Genomic DNA, 19,423 nt, shown 5'->3' with positions numbered 1-19,423 from the left:
AAAATTATAAATAAAATATTGGTAAACCAAATTCAGTAACACATTAGAAAGGTCATATAGCATGATCAAGTGGGATTTATTCCTGGGATGCAAGATTGGTTCAATATCTGCAAATCAATTATAGTGATGCATCACATAAACAGAATAAAAGATACAATTTGTTTGATGATATAATTGATGCTGTAAAAGCACTTGTCAATATCAGCACCCATTTATAATAAACACTCTCAGCAAAATGGAAATAGAGGAAACACCTCAACATAGTAAATGCCATATGTGACAAGCCCACAGCTAAAATCACATGCAATGGGCAAAAACTAAAAGCATTTCACTGAGGATCAGGAATAAGACAAGAATGTACACTTTTATACTCATATTCAACATAGTATTATCAGTGCTAGCCACATCAATAAGATAAGAATAATAATAAAATACATCTGTACTGGAAAGGAAGAAATAAAACTGTCATTATTTGCAGATATCATGATACTATATATATAAAGAACCCTAAAGATTCCACACCAAAAAGAAACATTTATTAGAGCCCTGGCCAGTGTAGCTCAGTTGGTTGAGCATCATCCCATGCACCAAAAGGTCGCCATGGTCAGGGCACATACCCAGATTGAGGGTTTGGTCCACAGTTGGGGTGTGTATGGGAGGCAGTCAATTGATATTTCTCTCTCACATCAATGTTTTTCTCTCTCCTTTTCTTTCACTATAAAAATCAATAAAAACAACTTTTAAAAATCTTTACAACTTACAAATGAATGCAATAAAGTAGAATACAAAATTAATACACAGAAATTGGTTGCACTTGTATACCCCAATAATAAACTATCAGAGAAATTAAGAGAACAATCCCATTTCCAATTACCTTAAATATATATATATCACCGTGGCTGAGTAGCTCAGTTGGTTAAAGCATAATCATGATACACAAAGGTTGTGGGTTCAATCCTCAATCAGGGCAAATATAAAAAGCAACCAATAAGTGAATATATAAGTGGACCAACAAATCAATGTTTCTCTCTCTCCCTTCCTCTCTCTAAAAGTCAATCAATAAATTTAAAAATAAAATAAAATACCTGGGAATAAATTTAATCAAGGTGATAAAAGAACTATCTTTGGAAAATTATAAAATGCTAAATAAAGAAATTAAGGAGGATAAAAATAAATGGAAGCATATTGTGCTCATGGATAGGAAGAATTAACATAATTAAAAAGTCCATACTACCCAATGCAATCTATAGATTCAATGTCATCCCTATAAAAATACAAATGACATTTTTAACAGAATTAGAACAAATAATACTAAGATATATATGGAACCACAAGAGACCACACTTAGCCAGAGCAATCTTGAAAAAGAAGAACAAAGTTGGAGGTATCACACTACCAGATATCAAATTATACTGTAAGACTATAATAATCAAAACAGCATGGTACTGCCATAAAGACACACATAAATCAATAGAACAGAACAAAAACCCCAGAACCAAATCCATGCCTCTATAATTAATTCATATATGACAAAGAAGGCAAGGACATAAAATAGAATAAAGATAGTCTTTTCAATAAATGGTGTTGGGAAAACTGTACAGATACATGCAAAATAAATTAAAACTAGGTCACTTTCTTTGACCATGTATATGAATGAACTCAAAATGGATTAAAGACAAATATAAGCCTGAAACATTAAAACATCTAGAAGAAAACACAGGTAGAAAACACTTTGAAATGCTCTTAGTAATATATTTTTTTCTTAAATGTCTCCTTGGTCAGGTAAACAAAAGAAAAAGTAAATAAATAGGGCTTTATCAAACAAAAAAGTGTTTGTACAACAAATAGAAAAGAAACAACTTGAATGGGTGAAGATATTTACCAATAATACAACCAATAAGAGGTTAATATAAAAAATTTATAGATAATTCATGCCACATAACACTAAAACAAAACAAACAATTCAACTAAAAAATAGGCAGAGAACCTGAATAAATACTTCCCCAAAGGGGAATATAGATGACCAGTAGATTTATGAAAATAGCGAAATGTCACTAATCATCAGAGAAATGCCACTTAAAACCACAATGAGATATCACCTCATATTTATCAAAATGGCATTCATCAATAAATCAACAAATAACAATGTGATGTTGTGAAGAAAAAGAGACCGCTCATGAACTTTTGATGAGATTGCTAATTCATGCAGCTACTATGAAAAACAGTATGGAGATTCTTCAAAAAAATGTAACTATCTTATAACCTAGCAATTTGACTTCTGGGGTTTTATTCTAAAGAAATCCAAAACATTACTTTGAAAAGATGTATGAAATTTATGTATGGGGGTGGATCCCTCAGCCAGGCCTGCACCCTCTCACAATTCAGGACCCCTTGGGGGATGTCCAACTGCCAGGTTAGGCCCGATCCCTGCAAGCAAACCGGCAGTTGGACATCCCTCTCACAATCCAGGACCACTGGCTCCTAACCACTTGCCTGCCTGATCGCTCCTAACCACTCACCTGCCAGCCTGGTCACCCTCTAACTGCTCCCCCCTGCTGGCATTATCTTGCCCTAACTGCTCCCCCCTGTCGGCCTGATCGCTCCTAACCACCTTTGCCTTGGCCCCTGCCAATGTGGCTTTGTCTGGAAGGACGTCTGGAATATGTCTGGTCTAATTAGCATATTACCTTTTTATTAGTATCGATAGCCAAGCAATGAATACAAACTCAATGTCCATCAATAAATGACTGGGTAAAGATAATATGCAATATAAATACAATGGCATATTACTAGGATATAAAAATAATGAAATTTTATTATTTATGGCAACACGGATGGACTTAGAAAGTATTATGCTAAGTCCGTGGTCAGCAAACTGCGGCTCGCGAGCCACATGCGGCTCTTTGGCCCCTTGAGTATGGCTCTTCCACAAAATACCACAGCCTGGGTGAGTCTACTTTGAAGAAGTGGCGTTAGAAGTTTAAGTTTAAAAAATTTGGCTCTCAAAATAAATTTCAATCATTGTACTGTTGATATTTGGCTCTGTTGACTAATGAGTTTTCCGATCACTGTAAATGAAATAAGTCAGAGAAAAATACTGTATGATTTTACTTATATGTGGAATCTATAAAACAAAATAAATGCACAAACAAGGCAGAAACAGACTCATAGACACAGGCATCAAACTGAGGGCTGCCAGGTTGGAGGAGGCTGTCAGATTGGGGCTGGGTGAAAAGGATAGAGATTAAGAATTACAAATTGGCAGTTACAAAATAGTCACAGCTTAGGAAATCTAGTAAAAAATATTGCAATAATTATCTATGGTGCCAGGTAAGTACTATACTTACTGGGGATCACTTCATAAGTTATATAAATGTTTAACTACTATGCTGTATACCAGAAACTAATGTAATATTGAATTTCATCTGTATTTGCAAACAATAGAAAAATTAAGAGAAAACCTGGTAAGTAGAGTGTTCGGAAATATAGGAAGGAATGAAGAATAAGTAGATTACTGACTGCATTGGTAAGCCAAAAATAGCAGTCTGTATATCAAAACCTAATTAATAAAAAGAAGTAATGGAATAAGAAATAAACATGAAATGTAACTTTGAGCTCAGTCACTTGATTGGCTCATTCAACTGCCATTGGAAACTAAAATGTTCACTTTTTAGACCTAACTGAAACTAGATTTCTGGATGCACATTATTCTCGAAAAATCAGAGTATTTAATTTGTGAATCTGAGAGGCTGCAGTGAGACCAGAGTCATTGTCCTGCTTTCTCAATTGTTTCTACTGCCCTACGAAGTCATGGAACATGAAGTGTCCTCTGCCACCATTTTCATAGGCCTCTTTCTTCTCCTCTCGGGAACTGACATGCAATTCTAGGTCACAGTGACCTCTGGTCTTCAGGCTAGCGCCAGTGATGTTTTCATTGGTGACAACTCTCCATTAACCAACTCAAAAATTTGGGGGAGTCACTTTGAAAGACTCACAAGAGTCCACAACAGAAGAGCTGCCACAATTCTGTAAGCAAATAGTTTTCTGTGTTAAATTCATTCCTCCTTAAAATGTCCCTGGTTATTGTTTTCTGCAATGTACTGTGATTGAGAGAGTAAAAAACAAGATAGAATCACAGGAAAAGTTGAAGAAGTAGAAAATAAAGAGGCAGAAACAACTTCAACCTTAATAAGTAACCCCAAAATGTAAAGGGACTTACTTTTGCCAACTTATAAAATTGATGGTCAGACTGAATAAATTACAAAATTGAACTCTATACTTTTCATAAGATCATACATGAGATTTAGAAAAATAAATATTAACAGAAAATATATGGAAAAAATAGGCCAGGCAAATACTAACTAAAGTGAAACTGAATGGCTATATTAATAACAAAGTAGATTTTATCACAAAGAGAAATTAAAGTTTAAAAATAATGCCAGTAATAAAAAAATCATTAAAATCATTGGAAAGTTTTAATCTTCCCTGCATTTAATAAATACCTTCATAAAATATAAAATGAAAATTCATAGAACTTCCAGTAGAATAAAAGAAAATCCACAATTATAGTAAGAGATTTCAATCCCTTTTCAATTGTTGATGAATTAGTAAAGAGATTAAGGATTTGAGCAACCCAATAATTGGGGTTTTCAAATTCTTAATGTCTTTAGGTAAAAATTAAGTAAATTTAAGTAAAAAATTAAGTAAGCCTTTTAAATTAATAGATTAATTCTAAATTGGGTTAAAAAATCACTTAGTGTTTTTTGTTAATTTATCCTATTCAAGATTCCATAATACTAGAATAGAGGCAAATGCCAATTACCAACCCACCACACACATATCAGAGCTTCTCCAGTTCCAGAAATCTTGGTTCTAGATTTGAATCATTTACTATCCTGATGAAAATCATTGATTCACTCATGTGTTTTAACAAAGCCCAGTGGCCATAGTACAGACCTGTGACTTTGCCCAAGGTGAGTGACCTCACAGCCCTGAACTCCACTTCCGGGGAGAAGTTATAGTTGAGTCGGAGCTGCTCATCCACCTGCAGGGGAAAGAAACAAGGTGCGTCAACAAAGTCTGCCGGCCAAGGGCACGCAGCACCTCCTTCTGAAAACAGCTGCAGCACCCCGGGGTGGACCCCTCTCTGGGGCTTTCCCCTGGAGAGATGAGAATGCCTCACTAATTCTCCCACAATGCATGTAAAATGCCCTTTCCTTTCTCTTGGCTTTCACACAAGTCTTCTCCCTGGAACTTCTGTGCAGCTTTTACAGTATTTATCTCCCCACTGAGATTTTCTCACCAAATTCTTTGCTGCAAATAATCAAACAAATAAAGCCTTCTCAGCAGCCAGGAACATGCTCTGTAAGATTAACATCAAAGGGAAAGCAGGTACTCATTCCACATTTCCCCCCTCCTCCCCATTTTGTCCTTAGAGCCGTCACTGTTTCCTTTGCTCCATTAATTCTGACCTTGTCTCATTCAGGTATGGACACTGGGGGATTTTCTTGGACAGAAGTTTGGCCCTGGGGAGGAGAGCCTCGCTGGATAGTTGCCACCTACATGAACCCCATCTCACAGGTGTAAGCAAAAGCCTCTACTGGGATTCTTCAGGCCTTTATTGCTAGAACTAGAGGCCCAGTGCATGAAGATTCATGCACTCGGGGGCATCCCTCAGCCCAACCACCCTCTCACAATTCGGGACCCCTCGGGTAGGGTCCCTAGGCCTGGCCTGAGATCAGGGCCTATTGGGTCTTTCCTTCCCCGGTCTGCAGAAAGCTGGCCCCACCCCCGCTGCTGCCAGTGCTTGCCATCTGTGCAGCACTGCCTCCCCTCCCCTGCCACCGGTGGCCTCCCTCTGCAGGTGACAGGCTGGGTTGCAATGGCTTGGCTGGCCTGGGCCTCCCTCTTTCTTTGCTGGGGGGTGGGGCTAGCCATGCAAGGGGCTGTCTGCCTACCTGATTGCCCCTAACCACTGGTCTGCCTACCTGATCACCCCTAACCTCTGGTCTGCCTACCTGATCACCCCTAACCCCTCTGCCTGCCTGCCTGATTGCCCCTAACCACTTGTTTGGGGGCGGGGCCAGCAGTGACTTCCAGTTTGTCAGCCTCTGGTTGTCGCAGGAGCCGACCTCTAGTTGCCTGCCATCCATCGCAGGCTCCCCGCTGGTGCCCAAGGCCGCATCCCAGCATCCCGGCGATGTATCTCCTGGTGCCCAAGGCTGGAAAAGCCTCCGGCAGGATGGTTTCCTGGTGGGTGTGGCTGGTGGGTGTGGCTTGTGGGTGTAGCGAAGGTACGGTCAATTTGCATATTACTCTATTATTAGGTAGGATCATTTTTAGGGAACCCTTCATGGCCCACCCACCACTAATTCCAGTTTCATCTCTTTGTTATCTGACTTCTCTCTCTAACGCAGTATTTCCCCTATCCACTTCACCCTTTTCAGTCTAGTCAAATCCTACCAGTTTCTTTCAAACTCTACTCTGAATATTTAAATGATATCCCTGGAAGGGATCCTCATTGTCTGCAAGTTTATCTGAAAGAGCAGGAACCTAAGACCCTTTTATCTGGGTTCCCTTGGGGAGTGACTGATCAGGACTAAAAACCATTTTTCCAGCTCCTACTGACTTTCCTTCTGCACCTGTTTGCTGAGCAGTAGCTTCTGCTGTGAGAGAAGTCACTGGCTGTGACCTGTGGTATGTGATTACATGATTTATTACCCTTCATTTATGAAACTAGACTGTAGTAATATTTATTTTTTGAACACTTGTTATATCAGTTACTGCAATGAAGCATATTTTGAAATGTATTCTTCTCTAGAACATTATGAAATAAGCAGTATTGTCCCTGTATCACAGACAGGGAATGATATTATCCAGAAATCAACAATGTGGCCAAGGCCACACACAGTGTCAAGAAGCAGGGCCCCAGGCTCTGTGTTTTTTGCTTTACTATCCATACCTCTATAGACATGTGAGCAACTTTTAGACAATCACTGTGTGTTTTATTTCTGAATTTCTACAAAATTAATTAACAATATTTAAGTACCTACTGTGTGCCAGACACTGTTCTAAGTGCTCCCAGAGTCCACTCGCTCCTGGAAGCTTTCCTTGATCCCTTGCCTCATGGTGCCTTTTTCTGCTCTAACTTTGCACTACGCTGCATCATAATGACCCACTTTCTCTCTCCCCACCCTCTCCAATAAACTATTGTCTCTTTGAGAATATGGATATCTTATTAACATATGTCTTCTAAAGGGTGTACTACAAAAAAAAAAAAAAAAAAAAGGCAAAATAATTCCTAGCACAGGTTTGCCGAGTGGTTAAATAAGCGTCCTGTGTTGCTTCCCTTTCTATCTTGTAGGCTACAAAGACAGAGCTCATGGTACCACCAGGATGCCTGGCTGCCCCGGAGGTGCCCGTCCCCAGTCTCATGGATTCAGATTGCCCTAAAGGTACTTTCTTCCTGTGCTACCTGAGAGCTCTCACCTGCCTCCCCTGTTCTCTGGAACTGCCCCTCCCAGCCAGGGGCAGGGGTCCTCCTCCACAATACAGGTAGGGAGGAGGCTAAACTGAGTAGGAATTTCCTGCTGAGTGAAAAGCAGCAGCAGAATTCGGAGAAATAAAGGTTCAGCTGAGATTCCTCTGGCTTCTGCCCTCAACTCCTCCACAGGTTCCCTGGACATTGACAGGCCCATGCTCAAATGTCCCACATGGGAGAGATGATTATTCAAGTACATGAATCATTCCCATCCTTCTCTTCTGCTTTGTAGGGACTTATCAGATGGCTAAGGAAGGAGAGAGGGAGGCAAATGGTAATTAAAGGGGTTTTAGAAAAATTAGTATTTGTAGAGGTTTAGAAAGGAAGGTAGAGTGACTCAAAAGACACTGAAGGCTAGTGATGGAGTATGGTCCAGGCAGAACATGGGCTGAGGGCACCTGGAAACTATACCGATTCAGATGCTGTTACCAATGTGAAAAATGTAGGAAATGCATATGGTAAAAGCAGTAAAAAGGGGGGTACCACAAACATTTATTCTTAGGAATTCTATATGTACGAGATGGCTTAGGGCATCATTTAAGTATTGAGTGGGAAGTGCATTTTTGTGTTAGACTTTTTTATTGTTACTTTCTGGTTTAACACTTTTTATTCTTAATTATGATTGGAGGCTCAGGTCTGTCACCTGGCTGAGAAGCTTGACTGACCTTAGAATCTGGAGGTCACTAACAGAGATGAGAAAGGGAGGAAAATGCTGAGATGCCAGGCCTCAGGCTTGGTTCCTTAGCTCTGCTCTTTCATATGATATTTATGAGAACTGACTGCACTCAGTTCTATCTGCACCCTTCTTTTCTAAAGGTAAGTATGCTGAAACTCAGAGAGGTGAGTCCAAGACACATAGCTGGTCCAAGACACATAGCATCAGTAAGGAGCATGGATTCACACCCCAGTCTGTTTTACTCTGGGGATACCTCTCTTGAACTCCAGATCTTCATCTCTCAAAAGAAGCACTTAGATACTTGGTTTCAAGAATGCCTGACACCTCCTCCTTTACAGCTTGTTGTTTTGCTGGCATTTTGGGCACTGGCTTAATCTGTTTACTGTCATAAGTGCATTTTAGATTAAAGTTCAACTTCCCTACCAAGGCATTTTTGCAAGCACCTGTCTTAAAACACACTAATCCCATTACAATTCTCAAAACACCACCAGGAGTTCTTGCTTCTGGCTGCAGACCCAGCCCCAAAGTCTCCTTCCTAACATCAGAAATAGAAGAGAGGAGGAGGAGCAACTCCTGGCCTGGGGAATGGGGGATCTGCGATTAGGTGCTGGATGCCTCTGGCTTGCCTGCTTCTCTCTCTAACAGGTTCTGAGTGCTGCCAGAGACCCTCAGACCAGAGGCCAAGCATGGGTGAGGGGGTGGGGTGAGGGTGGGGGGCAGTGGTGGTGGTGGTGGGGGGAATGGAGTAGTAGAATAGTCTCCCCTTTTTGTTTTTACTGAGCAGCTTGTTCTAAATGGGGAGGAAGAAGAAGGGATCGAGAGGGAAGGGGGGAGTGTCAGGGAGGCAAGCATGTTATGTTACTGTTTAAATAAGTGGATTTGAAGTTAAAAAAGAAAAAAAAATGTCTCTGCCTCTAGTTCTCTCTGCTCCCTTCAATGCTTTGGAAATTGTCTGTCCTCAACCATTATGTGCTTATCATTGCCTATTAATTGATTGGTGGGAATTCTTTAGAGGGAGAAGAAAAGGAAATACCTTTTGTGATTCTCTCACTTCCCTGTTTGTGTCTTTCATTTGTGGAATTTAGGAATTCTAAAAAAGGAGGAGGAAAAAGGCATCTTATATACAAATGCGCACCAGAATGCATCCCAGATGTCCCCTCAGGACCTCAGTCAAAACATATTCAAACAAGAACTCATCATTTCCACCCCTTTCCTCCTCCAATCTGGCCTAAATCCAAATTTTCTCCTATGATTTTCCTTATTATTTCAAGAGTAAATGCTAAAGTAAGAATATTAAATTAGAATCACTCAGGGATTATTTGTATTACATATTTGACAGTTAATCCTGAACTTCCACACACTCAGGAAAACCAACAGTCAATCTAGATTATCTCATAGCCCATATCTACATACCCATGACCTTAAAAGGACAGGGAGCTTTCAAGAACTCTGGAAATAAAAGGAGACCTGCGTATGAAGCACGGAGTTTCAGAGGGATGGTGATAGATGAGAAGGTTGTAAGGGTGCTGGCTCATGGAGATGCTCTCAAGTCACTTCAAGATGGCTTTGGACAGAAGAGTACCACAATCTGACTAATCTCTTAACAGAATCACTCTGGCTACAGTGTTGAGGATAGGCTTCGGAGAAACAAACAAACAGCAGGGGCCCTTCAATTAAAAGAAACTGTAAGCTGTAATAACCAAGGAATAGATGAGAATGGCTTGGAGCAGGGTAGAAGCTGTTGATCAATAGGATGTTGCAGGAATCAGAGATGAAACCACAATTCTAACATTGAGCAACTGCAAGAGCAGAGTTGCCATTAACTGAGCTATGGGAGGTTATAGAAGGTGGTGGGTATTTGGAGGAAGATTTTCATCAATTCAGTCTTATAGGTTGCATTCAAGATGTCTGAGAGACATCCACACAAATATGTCAAGTAGGCAGTTGAATATATAGGTCTGGGAATCAGGGAAAGGACTAATGTTAGAGATACATTTGGGATTCATTCATCAGCATACACATGGCATTTGGGATTAATTTATCAGCATTTCACATGGACTTGTAACCAGACAACCAAGGGGTCTGGGCTGCCTGTCACTACTTGAGCCAATTAAGTAGAGACAGGGTTGAGTCATATATGAGCATTTATTCCAATAATGCCCGCAGTATGGGAGAGCAGCAGGTCACCCACAAAAAATCTGCTCTGCCCCTCCCCATAAGCCATCTGCTTATATTGAGTATAAGGGCAAAGATTATGAGGGAAAGTAAGAATCACAGGCATGGGAAAGTAGGCATGGTATAATCATTACAGGTTACAAATCATGTGGGCTGGGGGGAGGGGCACAGAGGGAAGGTGTCTCCGGGTGCCCTGGGACCAGATTACAGGCAATAAAGCTTGGGGTTGTAAAGAGCAGGTGCCTCCAGGACTAGATTATTTCATACATGAGGTTGTAAATCTTTCCATAATGCCAGGCACTCTCAGAAGGAGGATAGACTGCATTCCGATGTGAGCTCCCATGTCCCAGGGCATACAACTCTCAGTCAGGTTAGAATGTGCTTTCTCTAATCAGAACAGAACCATTGTGGTTAACAGAGAAGGATTAATATAGCTTATAATTGTAGCTGGTCCCCAATATTCTATTTCTGCTCCTAACAGACTGGGTGAGTGAAATGAGCCACAGAATGAGTGCAGTTTAAAAAGAGAAGACTCTGAAGATGGAGTCCAGGGAGATTCCAAAGGTTAGAATTTGGAAGTTAAAGGGGACCAACAAGATAAATTAGACACAGGAATAAACACCAGGTGAAAATATGTCCTGCAAGCCTAATGACAAGATGACCCAAGAGCAGACAGCAGGTGCTGTGTTAAATGGCGATGATAAGACAAGTAAGAAAAGATCATTGGATTTTGCAAGATAAGGCCATTGGTGTCTTGAGAAGTATTATTTTGCTGTAACACAGGGATAAAAATCATTGATAGGGATTTTAAAAAATACATGCAAAATTCAGAGACCAAGTATATATATACAATATCTCCAAGGATTTGAGCAATAAACTAACAGAGAAAATATAATCAGATAAGAGGATAAAAGTTCTCATTCCCTACCCTATAGCACTTTGTTTTGTTTTGTTTTGTTTGCTATTTATGTAGTATTTGCATGATTTATGCTTTGGGAAGCCATCTGATAGAGCTGGTAAATGTTGAAAAGAGAAGGAAAGGGCATAATGCTGAAAGAATGTTTCTAAGTAGGATATGAGATTTAGCCCACAACTGGTGGATCAGGACTTAGCCAAGGCCATTAGCTCTATATATTCAACAACAAGGCACAGAAAGAGTACAGAGACACAGACACAGGTAGTTGGGTAAATGTGATGGTGAGCATATACCTTCTGAATGCTAAATTTTTTTCACAAGAAAGAAGAAAAAAAAAGTAATCTGCTGAGAGTAAATATGGAGTAAATACGTAGTTAAGATTGTTGGTGGTATAGGAGAAATGAGGAGGCTTAAATGATCACCTAGGAGATAAAAAAAATGGATGGATTAAAACAAATAAGGGGTGACTGCTGGGAAGATTTAAAGGTTAACTTCAGGTCATGATTCTAGAAAGGATGATATAGACTCTGCCAATTCTCTATTGTCTCCTGTATGATCTTTATATCATACTTTATACAGTATGTGGAGTGCCTGCCACATACTGTACTTTTTTTTAAATCCTCACCCAAAGATATTTTACCATTGATTTTTATAGAGTGAAAGAGAGGGAGGGGAAGACAGAGAGAGAGAGAGAGAGAGAGAGAGTCTGATTGCCTCCTGCATGTGCTCTGACCAGGGCCTGGGATTGAACCTACAACCGAGGTAAATGCCCTTGACCAGGAATTGAACCCACAACCTTTTGGTCCATGGGGCCGACACTCTAACCACTGAGCAAACCAGCCAGAGCCACATACTGTACTCTTCCGGACAACTTTGCCAGTGCTCACATAGATTTCCTGCCTGAGCGCTTTGCTCTCTCGTCATCTAGCCAATTCCTAATAACCTCCAAGACACACTTTAGTCCTAACTTCACCCAGGAACTGAGTACTGATGCCCAGTGCCCTCCTCCATGCTCTCATTTCACCTGGGCACACTTCTGTCTTAGCCCTTGCCAGTCTCTCATGATTTCCACTTCTCTCATACAATTCAGGGGTTATAATCTTAAGTAGGCATCAGAATCACCTGCTGACTCTCTTGCAAAAAAGTTTACAATTAAGTGGACCTGTTGTAGGGCCCAAGAATTTGCATTTCTAACAAGGCCCCAGGTAATGCTGATGCTGGTTGAAAGGGTGCAGCAACACTCTGAGAACCATTATTCAATCTTTTCAAAGGCTGGGCCAAATGTAATTCGTATCTATCTCCAGAACTTGGTTTCACACTTGGCTTGGGATAGAAGCTCAGAAAAGTGTTTTTGAGCATCCAAGGCATAAAAAGAGGAAAATAAGTTACCTGAATGGTAAGCTCTCTTCCCTCTCGGTTAATCTTCAAGTGGTGCATCCTTCTATTAGCAAAGTTCTCTACCTCAATGGTGAACACATGGGTTTCTTCCTTGCTCAGCTGATAGTGAACTTGTAAGCTTCCTTGAAAAATAAATGTTAGAAATTAGAATTAAAAATAAGACCCATAAAATTTAAAAGTATGATCAGATTGAATTTTCATTGATTATTATTATTCAATTAAATTGAAATTTTAAATTAAATAAGAAATTCATGCTTTAATTCTTTTATCATTTAAATTTTTAAAAGATATGCTATCATTATAGCATTTGGGTCCATAAAGAAATCTCTGAGCATAGCTGAAAAATTAAAGTGTGTCTGTGTGTGTGTGTGTGTGTGTGTGTGTGTGTGTGGAGGGAGAGTGTGTTATCAGAAACCAAAATACCAGTTTGTAAAATAAAATAGCCACAAGTCTATTTTGCAATTGAATTGTGAAAACTTCAATAAGATAAAGTTTTTTCCTAATCTTTCTTTAATTTCTATCATACACTATTCCTCCTTTCTTCCTGCCTTCATAAAATTTCATAGTCTATAATGTGAAATAACCTAAGGCAGAAGAGAAAAAGAAAAATTTGGGTTATGAGGCTATTACCTACCAGTCCGCTAAGAGGAGAAGCTCCCTATAGTCAATCCTGGTTTTCCTATCTTTTTCTCTTTTTATGTTCTGACCATCAAAAATGTTCAAATATTAATATTTTTGGTTATTTTATCAGTTAATAATTAATAATAGCTCCCTATCAGTAGCATAATTGGTGCTGATAGGAGTTGGGGCTGGGGGTTGTGTAAAGGGGCCCTGGCTGACAATAGTAGAGAAAGCTTATATACCTTTCTTGTGCACTAGTTGGTGTGGGTGGTATGCTCTTACAGATTTCTTCTAATTTCAATAATCTGTGCGTTTTAATATTTAATTCAATCAAATAAACTTAATCAGCATGTGATAATTATGTATCAGGCATATATGATAAGCATCACATTCCTTGAGGGGATTTGGAGTCTTTTACCATTCCACACTTTGGCTCATTCATACACATATTCATATTCTGTATGTATTTGTCCATTTTAGAAATCACTTCCATTTCATACATCTTTTCTAACACCTACTTCACAACCATTCATTTTAGATGTCAATAATCTCAACAGGAATCCTGTTAAAGAATTCTGAAGCTTCCTTGACATCGCAATTTATGTCAAAAACACCTCAACAAAGCAAATAAATACCTAAATCAAATATTAACAGGCAGAAAGGGAGATATTGACAGTAACACAATAATAATAGGGTATTTTAAGACCCTTCTCACATCAATGAATAGATCATCCAGATGTAATATCAACAAGGAAACAGCGGCTATGGCAACACATTAGAGAAGATAAACTTAACACATGCCTCCAGAACATTATACCCCAAATCAGCAGAATGCACATTCTTTTCAAGTGCATCTGAATTATTTTCCAGAATAGACCACACATTAGACCACAAAACATGTCTCAGGAATTTTAAAAATAGCAAAATCATATCAAGTATCTTCCTCATTATTGATGTTACAAAACTAGAAATCTATTACAATAAGAAAGTTGGAAAAAATTATAAACACAGGAGGCCAAACAATATGTCACTAAAAAATCAGTAGGTTAATAAAGTAATCAAGCAGACATAAACATATTTTAAGACAAATAGAAATGGAAACACAATGACCCAAAATTGTTAGGATGCAGCAAAAGCAGTTAAAAGAGGAAAATTCATAGTGTTGCATGCCTACATCAAGAAACAAGAAAAGTCTCAAATAAATAATCTAAATTTACATTTAAAGGAACTAGAAAATGAAAAACAGAAAGAACCGAGATGGTGGCATAGGTAAACACTGATACATACCTCCTCCCACAACCACATCAAAATTACAAGTAAAATATGAACCATCATTCAGAACTGCCTGAAATCTGGCTGAATGGAAGTCCTACAACTAGAGAAGTAAAGAAGAAAGCACATTGAGATTGAAACTATGCAGGCCAGATGGGAGGGGCAAGAAATGTTCAAAGTGATGAATAGCTAGGACCTACAACAAGATTACTTTACCCAGCAAAGTTCTCATTTAGTATTGAAGGTCAGATAAAGAGCTTCACAGACAAGAAAAAACTAAAGGAGTTAGTCACCACCAAGCCAGTACTACATGAAATGCTGAAGGGGATTTTTTAAGAAGAGGAAGAAGAAGAAGAGGAAGAGGAAGAGAAGGGGAAGGAGGAGGAGGAGAAAGAGGAGGAGGAGGAGGGGGAAGAAGAAGAAGAAGACATGAACAACAAAGGGGCAATAAATACATATCTATCAACATTGAATCTAAAAATCAAAATAAAAGGGAAAATCAGTTGGGCAAAAAATGAAAAAGGATCGCAAGTCAAATTTATAGAAAATATTCCTTTATTAACTTTTGGTCGAGAATATGTTTGTATATTTTCAGAAAACAACTCCGAGACCATGTGGATTCCTGCAACAGAGAGGAATTGACAGGACTACTCCAGCCATGAAGACAGAAGGGAAGCAGCCCAGAGATGGAAGACGCTGACGATGCCTTGCCACGCTAGCAGTCAGCAGCTGTGCATCAGTGCAGGTTGCCCAGGACCAAACCAGAGAGGGTCGGACCTGCATTACCACCATTTGTCCACCATCCAGAACTGAAATATCATTGGTGACATGTACACATAAGGAACTGTTTGACATAGAAATTGGGACCCAAAGAACTGTTGGTCCAGAAAGAAACTCACTATAGACTGATTCATTTGCCTCTCAGCATAACCATTATTACTTGTCTCATTTTCGGTTCTTATAAGTGTATTTCTAGTATCACATGAGCTCACTCATCTAGGGGAAATGAACAACATAGACTGATGAACAAGAACAGACCCGGAGACAAGGAAGCATAGATCAGACTGTTGGACCTCAGAGGGAAGGTAGGGGAGGATGGAGATAAGGTGGAGAGATCAACCAAAAGACTTGTGTGCATCCATATGAGCCTAACCAGTGGTCACAGACAACAGGAGGGTGGGGCATGCGTAGGGAGGGGTTTGGGATGGGAATGGGGGAATGAGGACAAATATGTGATATCTTAATCAATAAAGAAATTTTAAAAAATAAAAAATAAAAATAAAGGAACAAAAAATCTAATGAACAAAATAAACTGATGAATAAAATAGAATAAGAGACATGAAAACATGGAACAGACTGGCAAATCTCAGAAGGAAGGAGGTGGGGGAGACAGGAAGATACTAACCAAAGATCTTTTTTTTTTAAATTTTTTTATTGATTAAGGTATCACATATTTGTCCTCATCCCCCCATTCCCATCCCACACCCCTCCCCACACATGCCTCCACCCCCCTGTTGTCCCCAACCGCTGGTTAGGCGCATATGCTTGCACACAAGTCCTTTGGTTGATCTCTCCCATTTACCCCCATCCTCCCCTACCCTCCCTCTGAGGCCCAACAGTCTGATCCGTGCCTCCTTGTTTCTGGGTCTGTTCTTGTTCATCAGTCTATGTTGTTCATTATTTCCACTAGATGAGTGAGATCATGTGCTATTAGAAATACACTTATAAGAACTGAAAATGAGACAAGCAATAATGTTTATGGTGACAGGAAATGAATCAGTCTGTAGTGAGTTTCTTTCTGGGCCAACAGTTCTTTTGAGACCCAATTAAAATGTCCAACAGTTCCTTATGTGTACATGTCAGCACTGACATTACAGTTCTGGATGGTGGACAAATGGTGGTAATGCAGGTCCGACTCTCTCTGGTTTGGTCCTGGGCAACCTGCAGTGATGCACAGCTGCTAACTGCTAGTATGGGAAGACCACGTCAGCGGCTTCCATCTCTGGACTGCTTCTCTTCTGTCTTCCTGGCTGGAGTAGTCCTGTCGATTCCTCTCTGTTGCTGGAATCCACATGGTCTCGGAGTTGTTTTCTGAAAATATACAAACATATTCTCGACCAAAAGTTAGTAAAGGAATATTTTCTATAAATTTGACTTGGGATCCTATTTCATTTTTTGCCCAAATGATTTTTTTTTGGCTTGTTTTGACACCTTGTGTGTTTTTCATGGGTGTCTTGCTTTTAGCCTTACAATTAATTTTCTAAAGTATTAATTTTCTAGATGTAATTTACTTACAGGTTATTTTTCCTTACATGATATTCTTCTACTATACCATCCTTTTTTGATTTAAATGTTAGGAGACTTTTGAAAATTTTATAATGTAGTCTTGATGGCTTTTACATTTTAATTTTTTGAGCTATAATATTACTGTTTTAGGTTCATTACATGGTGCACAATTTTATCATGAGATGAAGTACCAATAAAAATTTTAGTTAATACTTTAGGAACACCTTTTTGTCCAGTACAATTAATTTTTCTAGAATATTCGCTTGTTTCAACTAGCCAATTTAAATTTGCCTGAAAACTTGACTACTATTTTACTGTCAAATTTATTACTCTAACAATAATCTTGTTTTACCCTGTAAGTATTAGTGGAAGGGATTATTTGCCTTCTTGAGAAGGTCCTGAGCATTCCTGGTGGTAGGCTGGATTTAGATATCGTAAACCCACTTCCCCACACCATGGGTACAAGATAACTCAAACAATTCTGGTTTAACCAAAGATCTTATATGCATATGTGCATTACCAATGCAGACAATAGGGTGATGAAGGCCTGGGGCAGGGCAGGAACCAGATAGAGGGGGGCAATGGGGAATAAAAAGAGGGACACCTATAGTAATCTCAACAATAAAGATTAAAAAAAACAAAAAAAAAAGAAGAACAACAAACAAAAAAACTCAAAGTGGGTAGAAGAAAGGAAATAAAGATCATATCAGAAAAATAATAAAATGGGGACCAAAAAATAAACAATAGAAAAGATTGACAGAACTGAGAGCAAGCTTTTTTTTTTTTTTTTTTTTAAGATAAAAGCTATAGATGAACCTTTAGCCAGTCTTATCAAGGAAATAAAAAAGATAGAGGACCCAGTAAAATCAGAAATTAAATATAAGTAATAATTAACAACACAGAAATATATAGTATTGTAAAAGAATACTATTAAAAAGTATACATCAACAAATTAGACAAGAATGAATGGGTAAAATCCTAGAAACATGTAATCTTCTAAGACTGAACCAGGAAGAAACAGAAAACCTGAACCTATTGTTTAGTATCTATAATGATAAAAATGTAATATGCTAATTAGACAGGACAGCCGAACAACCTTCCAGACATCTTTCCAGATGAAGCCACGGTGGCAGGGGCTAAGGCAGAGGCAGTTAGGGGTGATCATGCAGGCAGGCAGAGTGGTTAGGGGCGGTCAGGCAGGCAGGCAAGTGGTTAGGGGTAATCAGGCAGGCAGGTGAGTGATTAGGGGTGATCAGGTGGGCAGGCTAGTGGTTAGGGTGATTAGGCAGGCATGGCAAGTGGTTAGGGCGATGAGGCAGGCAGGCAGAAGCAGTTAAGGGCAATCAGGCAGGCAGATGAGTGATTAGTGGTGATCAGGCGGGCAGTAGAGTGGTTAGGGGCGATCAGGCAAGTGAGTGGTTAGGGCCAATCAGGCAGGCAGGCAAGTGATTAGGGGCAATGAGGCAGGTAGGCAGAGGCAGTTAGGGGCAATCAGACAGGCAGGTGAGTGGTTAGGGGCTATCAGGCAGGCAAGTGGTTAGGGGTGATCAGGCAGGCAGGCATGCGAATGGTTAGGAGCCAGCAGTCCCAGATTGCGAGAGGGATGTCCAACTGCCTGTTTGCCTGCAGGGATTGGGCCTAAACCAGCAATCGGACATCCCCCAAGGGGTCCAAGATTGCGAGAGGGTGCAGGCCGGGCTGAGGGACCCCCTGACCCAGTGCACTAATTTTGTGCACTGGGCCTCTAGTTCCATATAAAAATAAAAATGAATCAGTAATCAAAAAGCAAAACAAAACAAAACAAAACAAAAACAAACAAACAATAAAACACTCAACAAACAAAAGTGTGGGACCAGACATGTTCACAGGTAATTGCAGCCAAACATTCAAAATTTAAAATTAATTATTAAAATTATTTAAAATTATATTTTAAAAAACAAGGAAGCAAAGCTTTCAAACTCAGTCTATGAGGCCAATGTTACCTGAAACCAAACCATACAAAGAAACTACTAAAATAGAAAATTATAGGCCAATATTCCTGATAGAGATAGAAGCAAAATTTCTCAACAAAATATTAGCAACCCAAAAACAACAATACATTAAAAATATCAGGCAACATGATCAAGTGAAATTTATTCCAGGAATTACAGATGCTTCAATATCCACAAAGTAATCAATGTGCTATACCATAACAACAAAATAAAGGATAAAAATCATGACATCTCAAAGGATTCAGAAAAAGAATCACCAAAATTCAACATCCTTTTCATTATAAAACACTTAAAAAAGTGGCTATAAAAAGGACATGCCTCAGCATACTAAAGGCTGTACAGCAAACCCTAGCGAACATAATACTCAATGGTTAAAAGCTGAAAGCTTTTTCTCTCAGATCAGGAACAAGATAAGCATGCACACTTTCACTACTCTTACTCAACATAATATTGGAAGCAATAGCCAAGGCAATCACACAAGAAAAGGAAATAAAAAGATTCAAACAGAAAATAAAGAAGTAAAATTCTTACTATTTGCAGATAAATAA

General features: G+C 39.3%; 1 protein-coding gene across 2 annotated transcripts in view; it reads right to left on the bottom strand.

Moving 5' to 3' along the window:
• CNTNAP5 (contactin associated protein family member 5) overlaps positions 1–19,423 on the bottom strand; it is an 864,792-nt gene that overhangs the window by 52,748 nt on the left and 792,621 nt on the right. For both annotated transcript variants that reach the window (XM_028133206.2, XM_054723360.1), the window contains exons 20-21: positions 12,697–12,827; positions 4,957–5,044 (exon numbers count right to left, since the gene is read on the bottom strand). In XM_028133206.2, the coding sequence (XP_027989007.2) occupies positions 4,957–5,044; positions 12,697–12,827 (219 nt within the window). The remainder of the gene's footprint in view (positions 1–4,956; positions 5,045–12,696; positions 12,828–19,423) is intronic.

This window comes from Eptesicus fuscus, chromosome 11, assembly GCF_027574615.1.
Source record: "Eptesicus fuscus isolate TK198812 chromosome 11, DD_ASM_mEF_20220401, whole genome shotgun sequence".
NCBI classification, from domain to species: Eukaryota; Metazoa; Chordata; class Mammalia; order Chiroptera; family Vespertilionidae; genus Eptesicus; species Eptesicus fuscus.
The sequence above is the reverse complement of the archived record's forward strand: the minus strand, read 5'-3'. Positions and strand labels throughout refer to the sequence as shown.